This window comes from Myzus persicae, unplaced genomic scaffold, assembly GCF_001856785.1.
Source record: "Myzus persicae strain clone G006 unplaced genomic scaffold, MPER_G0061.0, whole genome shotgun sequence".
Taxonomy (NCBI): domain Eukaryota; kingdom Metazoa; phylum Arthropoda; class Insecta; order Hemiptera; family Aphididae; genus Myzus; species Myzus persicae.
The window spans coordinates 70,014-77,483 of record NW_019102226.1 but is presented as its reverse complement, the minus strand read 5'-3'; the positions used below and the strand labels follow the sequence as shown (position 1 = coordinate 77,483).

The 7,470-nt window shown below is 28.6% G+C and overlaps 1 protein-coding gene across 1 annotated transcript; it reads left to right on the top strand.

Moving 5' to 3' along the window:
- Positions 1–1,062: 1,062 nt before the first annotated feature.
- Positions 1,063–3,735, top strand: LOC111031605. The gene is made up of 2 exons (XM_022311635.1): positions 1,063–1,689; positions 1,775–3,735. The coding sequence occupies exons 1-2, from the start codon at positions 1,514–1,516 to the stop codon at positions 3,447–3,449; spliced, it is 1,851 nt and encodes a 616-aa protein (XP_022167327.1). The 5' UTR covers positions 1,063–1,513; the 3' UTR covers positions 3,450–3,735.
- Positions 3,736–7,470: the final 3,735 nt, after the last annotated feature.

Here is a 7,470-nt window from a genome sequence, read left to right as displayed (position 1 = left end):
CCCCCCCCCGATACGGATTTCCGGGAATCCTTGAACTTAGGTGTACGCGCGTGTGTGTAAATAAAATATATTGGCGCCCGCACAACTCGTATATCAAGCCACCGCGAAACTGCTGGGCGGACGTCTCGCCGCCGCCGCCGACCGATGATATAAGTATTTATACCTTCGGAAAGATATTATTCCATAACAATAATAATAATAATAAAGTTATAGGTAGCGACTGCAGTGAACCACGACAATAACATTGTACAGGGCGGGCCATCATGGCTTCCGCCGTACACTTTTCGAGAAAAATGGACGCGTTTGTAAAACGCATAATATCTGTTTCTACGAATTCGTGTTCGGCGACGTTTTCGACCCAAACAATGAGTGTTGTATCCGACACGAGGCACTGCTGCAGCGGTGTAGACCAAGGATTATTTAAAAAAATGCTGCCCGAATTCAAAAGGAGCGGATAATCATGTTATCGTGGAACGAAAGACGGAGATTATTGTCAGACAGTTTTGCTTTCGACGTACCACTGTCGAGCGTACATTAATATCATGTGGACCAGTCGTGTACCACTAATAGCATAGTTATAATTACTTATCTTTAATTACTTATAGTTACTTTAAAAATGAAGTTTAAAAAAATATAATCATTTAGGTACATTTTGGACTTTTGGCCTTCCGCGTACCTGTAGCTTTCTGTGTACCAGCAGTGGTACAATAGCATATAGCAGAGATTCCCAAACGGTTTTTCGCGTACCACTCGTGGGTTTTTTATCGACGGGTCATATCATTCCGGACATCACCAATATGTGGTTAGTTTATTTATTCAGTGTACTCGAATTCTTAAGACATAACATTGTAAAAAATATAGCCAATCACACCGACTGAAAAATCAAAATATTAGAAATCGATTTCGATGTTGGGACGGTTTATAGGTACATAATATTTTGTGTAGATAAAAAATCACTTAATGAATTGTACTTTTATATAATCATATAAAACAAAATAGCATTATCTTTGAACGTAAAAAATATAATGATTTAAAATAATAACTGCGACAAAAACTAAAATAAATGAATCGCTAAATGCAGAAAGGACACATGTCCAATATTTTACAAAAATCACTTTATTGCATAATCGAATTTAATATTGATAAATACATGGTTTTGTGCAGACAAGACACATGTCCTATTAAATTGATCCCCGTTAAAAATAATTTAAAATTTCGTTAATTGCAGAAAAGGCACATGTCCTGGACATGTAACCTTTTTGCATCAAAATTATACTTTAGTAATATTTTCAGAACTAAACCTCGTGAAATCACTTAATTGTATGACATGTAATATTGTTCTATTTATAAATTTAATTTTTTACAATTGTTTATCAGTAAATAAAGATTATAATGGTGAAAACGTTGCTATACCTACTTATAAAATAAAATGATTATCAGTGAATAAAATATATTGTACTGGTTGAAACGTCGTAGTCGTGTACAAACGATCATTACGTGTATAACTTTAAAAATGAGTTCAGACGACGAGTGTATTAGTCCTCTCAAAAGAAAAAAAGGTGTTTCTAACAGTGATAAATATAAAAGAAATATTATTAAGCAAGCAAAAATCGAAGGAAAAAAACATACAAACTGGATTGGAAAAATAGTTGCTGCAAAGAATGATCCTTCATTAATACTTAAAGAATGGTAATTATATAATATCTAGTTGGTTTTGTTCGCTATTAATAAGTAGTAGCTTTTATATTTTTACATTAATATTTTCGATTTAAAGTTGTTCAAAAAAATGTCTCAAAGACATTCAACAAAAAAAACTTGAAGATATAATGAAAATGTTTTATGAGTTGCATTCTAAAAATGAACAAGACCTTCATCTTCAACGAACAATAGAAATAAAAGAAATTACAAGAAAACGAAAACGAATAGAAACAGAAGAAGGAAAAGAAAAACCGAAATCCAAAAGTGTTCAGTATTTTTTAATAGTAGATGGACAGCGTATTCAAGTATGTAAGAAAGCTTTCATTAACGTTTATAATATTTCTAATAAAAAAATTAGACGGCTGGTCGATTTGTTAGAAAATAATATTACCCCAGTTGATATGAGAGGCAAAAATATTAGTGCTAATACTATGCCATATGAGTATTGTCAAAAAATACATGAACATATACTAAGTTTTCCAACTAAAGATACTCATTACACAACACGATTGAAAAAATATTTAGACCCTAAATTAAATGTTAAAACTATGCACACAATGTTCATAAAAAAGTATCCAGAGTTAGAAGCGAAAATAAAATATCAATATTATTGGGAGTATTTTAAGAATAATTTTTCATTAAGCTTTGGTGCTCCAGTCAAAGATGCTTGTTCAAAATGCGAAGAATTAAATACAAAAATAATGAGTAAAGATTTAAATGATGTTGCAAAAAGAGTTGCTGCTGCGGAATTATTAGTTCATAAACATAGAAGCAAACAATTTTATAATAATATTAAAAAAACAATAGAGATTTCTCAACAGAATAAAAAAGTGTTAGGTCTTTGCTTTGATTTTATGGCTGTAGTTGACTTACCTAAAATACCGGTGCAGGAAGTATATTATTATCGTCAATTATCTGTCAATACTTTTGGTATTCATAATTTAAACACGAATAATTTATTTTGTTATGTTTATCATGAGGCAACAGCAAGAAAAACGCCAAATGATGTATGCTCTTTTTTGGTTCACTATATTAATAGTTTTGTTGATAATGATGTTGAGGAATTGCATTTGTTTTGTGACAATTGTGCTGGGCAAAACAAAAACCACGCATTACTTAGAATGATTATGGCTCTAGTTGAAATTAAAAAATTCAAAAAAGTTCAGGTTTTTTTTCCACAAAGAGGACACTCGTTTTTGCCGTGTGATCGTGACTTTGCATTGATAAAAAAACAACTTAACAGAGTCGATCGTCTATACACTTTAGAAGACTATATAGAAATTATTTTAAAATCATCAAGAAACCCAGAAAAATTTTCAGTGTTTCTAGTTGATAAAAGTATGATTTATGACTATCAAATGTGGTTTTCACAATTTTATATTAAAAATACTAACGCGTTAGAATGTTTAAGCCGTAATAAAACATCGAAACAACGTCGTACAATAGACAAATTTTTAATTTCTAAGTACCATTATTTTGAATGTGTATCGGAAAAATGTGGAATAATTAAGGCAAGTGAATTTATTGATGGAATAATATCAAACCATTTCAAATTAAGAAAAAACAATGCAATGCCCATACAACTCCCAAAAACACTAGTTTATACTTCAAGCTTACCAATTCTTGAAAGCAAAATGAAAGATTTGAAGCAACTAGCGAAGTATATTCCAGAGCCAGCATTGCAATCATTTTGGAATTGTATATTTTCGTTACAAACTGAGACACCTCAAGCAAGGCAAAGTAGAACATAAGATATTTATATAATTAAATTTCTAATTATTAAAAAGATATCGAATATTTGTGACTCAATATTAGTATATAATCTACCGTATATTATTTAATCATGTAATTTTAATTTTTATGCATATTAAAGCTACTTATTTATAAGAAAACGGTTATTTTCGAAATATAAATGGTAATTTGAAGCATAAACGGCACATGTCCACAACCTTAAAGTCCTTCAGATACCTACAGTTTAATTATACTTCTTTAAGTGATTGTAGAAACATGTATACCATGTCTTAAACTATATTATTCTATAACATACAATTTGTAAATCAATTTTTTTCAAATATATTAAGTTTTTTGTGTTTCCTGAAAAATTTTAAAACTTGGACATGTGTCCTTTCTGCATTTAGCGATTCAAATACGTTGTAAAAGTGCATATTTTATACTTCCGGATGTTACTATGTTAGTGTTATGTTTATGTGCATTTTGTTTTTTCTATACTTTATTTCATTGTGTTGTCGTCTACTACTCGCGCAAACTAAATAATTTAAAAGTATGATAAGTGTAATAAAAATAAACTATAACGTTGTTCCAATTTTTAATTGTAATAAGTTATGTTGCCGATTGAAAAGCTCAATACATAATTCATAAACGTATTTTATAATAGGTATATCTATATAACTTGTAGACAGAACAACGAACACATTCATGCCTGAAATAAATTGAATTGTACTCATTGTAAACAAATTGACAGACAGAATTTGACATTTTTTCTGTTCCGCTACTATAAAACTCCAAAATATTTTTGCCGAATGTCGAGGCCAACTGGTTATAACGGTTGAGGCTTAAAAAAAAAGATTCGTTAAATTATTCATGTTTTGAATTATTTAAAAATAGATGTCTACTACCAAAGCAGATAAAATAATTTCAAAGTATGATAAGAGTAATAAAAATAAACTATAAATTTAATCATTAATATTGTAATAAGTTATATTGCTGATTGAAATGTGTAATAAGATATATCATAGATATAAATTATAATAGATGTATACTTTTTGTATGATTTGAAGAAAAATCAATGGAGAAATGTGTGCTTCTAATAAAAACCTTGTGCTCATTGTAAAACAATTGACAGAAAACATCAATTTTTTGGGGTTTGTTTACAATGACGCCCCAATATTTTTGTCGGATGTTAAAACCGAATCATGAATGATAATAATATCAGTTTGGACGTAAAATAACGACTCATCAAATTCATGTTTTACACATTTTGAACGATATAAGAAGGTGTCTAATTCACTAACTCAAACAAAATAATTTAAAAGCATGATAAGTGTAATAAAAATAAAAAATAAATTATAAATTAGTTCCAATGTTTATTATTGTAATAAGTTATCTTTCCGGTTGAAATGCTTAATACATAATTCATAAGCAATTTTTTTAACGGATATATGTATTTGTATAATTTAAGGGAAAACAATAACCAAAATTAAACAAACCTTATTGTACTCATTGTAAACAATTTGATCAAGTTTCAGAACATTTTTCGTTCGATTCTAAAATCTTCTCGATATTTTTGTCGAATTTCAAAACCAACTCTTGAATGACTGTAATACTATCCATTATGACGTAAAAAAATGGATTCGTTAAATTCATGTCTTACGTATTTTGAATAATATAAGAAGGTGTGTGTGTGTGTGTGTGTGTGTGTGTGTGTGTGTGTGTGTGTGTGTGTGTGTGTGTGTGTGTGGGGGGGGTGTGAATAATATTATGAATACATAGTGCTGCAACGTGAGTGGTATTTTTTATTAAATCGTCGTGGAAGGAAAAATGTTAATTTTGAAAAATTAAATGGCACATATTATTTTATATAGGACGACTTGTTTCTTTTTTTATTTCATGGCAGTAAAATGTAAAATATTTGTAAGTAATATTCCAGTGTCTTCGAATTCTGAAATTCTGAATTATAGTAGTTGTCAAACAGTATCCAAATCTATCTTATTAATTTTTACTCAAAAATTCTGGTCATGAAGGTTGTAATTAATTATTCATTACTTATAAGATAAATTATTTGAAATTACTAAATGTTACTTCGTTAGATTTATAGTAAATCAATTTAGAAACTTAATGAAAATAACTGAATAAAATTTACTTTTTCAACGTTCGTTTTATTTTTGCAACTAAAAACTGAAATCTAATGGGCATTATGCAAAATGTATTTTTTTTAATCTTTAATATATTTAAGTACAATTAACATTCTACACTTTAATTGTTAATTTCAATATTGTATTCGCGCTTGTTGTGTGTGATGATTCGATTGGTTCAATTGGAAAACTGACTTTAAAAAATATGTGAAGTCAAATGTTAATTATTTTTCGTACTAAAAAATACAAGACCATAATAATGTTATCTATGATATTATTATTTATACTTATAATATATTTTCAAAATAATATAATATATTATAATATTACGTCATATCTATTTATTATATAAAAGCTAGTGAATTGTCGAAAACCATATTATAATCTTTTCACAACAGATGAAGTAGTTTTATATAAAAGTGATGATATTTTAGATCAAACGGGACAAATATTCTGAATTCCTATTTCCGAAATACTGTGCATTTGTCATCGAATTACTTTTATAATATAAATTGTAACACGGCGTAGTGTATAGTCAAAATCGGTACATCCGAGTATATTATCACATATTATTATCACAATAATCTGTATTATATTATTTCAATATCTGTTACGTTTTAATATTACTGTTTGAAAATTTTACAAAATTTATTTTGAATATCCTCTTATTGCAATATAACTACAATGCATAATATTTAATTAAGAAATAAGTATTCATGTGTAATATCAATTACAATATATTATTATTAATTTTTATTTTTATTAGGTGTGTGAAAACCATATTATAATAACGGCGGGACGTCAAGTTGAAACGTGGAAAGTCATTACAATGTCGAGAGTTCTAAATAAACAAAAAATAGTTTTTCGTTGAGAATAAATTCTTTAATTACCTGCAACCTACAAGAGTGACAAATTCAAATGAATATATTATTGGATTCACTAAGTTTATATTTTAGAAGCAACGCTTGAAAGAAAAATTATTATCATATTTTTTTTTACATAGATCATTTTAGTTATTCTTATATTAATAAAAATTGATTTGGTCTATATTATCTTTATCTTTGTATAGATGAAAAAAATTTGATTTGGTCTCGACACCGCTCTTGCAAGTAGTAATTGTATTTGTAAAAAACAAATACACAAATGAAAAAATTAGTCTCGACAAAATCACTCCACTGACTCCGTGTATTAAAAAAGTATGAAAAAAAAGCTCTAAAGGTTGTATAATATAATTTGATGGCTAAGTACATTTTGGCTCTGTGTTTACCCGTTTGGTGATGCAATTAATTAAAATCACTCAGCATGCGATGAGCGTTTGTAGTTTTGTATACTTATGATAAGCACCATAGCAGTAATCATTTCAGTATAAACGAAACATAAATTATTTTCATCAAATTACGATGGTAAAATACGATGGTTGACAAGTATATTTTACGGTTGGTAACAATAAAGAGTATGAGAGTCACAGTATCCAGCTTTAGTAACAATTATAATACCATCGCCGTATCTTTGTCAACGAAGAGCTATGTCGTGGGGAGAGAAGACATTGTAATGTTTCCACTAAAATAGTTGAAAATGTGAATCAAAACTGTGTCGAATAACCTTGGCACACAACATTAATGTATTTTGTGTTTTCTAAAAAATGCCAAATCCAATTTTTCACGTTTTTGTGGTTTACTAAACCTGGTAAAATATAGTTTTTAAATGTTTGATTTTTTTTATATAAATCTGCATACAGTACGGTATGTTTTTAGAATTGGTCGAACACCAATCAAAATAAACCTAACCTAACCTAACCCAACGACAATACTTTTTAGTCAAGTCAGACCGTGATAAATTTTTTTTATCCCGTCCAGCGGTCACGAGTAAAAAATGTTTTTTTTTCTCGGCACAACCGCAT

What these genes read in the sequence shown, in the direction of transcription:
- LOC111031605 (XM_022311635.1), top strand. Translation starts at nt 1,514, where the DNA reads ATGAGTTCAGACGACGAGTGTATTAGTCCTCTCAAAAGAAAAAAAGGT. An exon ending in TCATTAATACTTAAAGAATG is followed by an intron (nt 1,690 to 1,774) that starts GTAATTATATAA and finishes TTCGATTTAAAG; the next exon opens with TTGTTCAAAAAAATGTCTCA.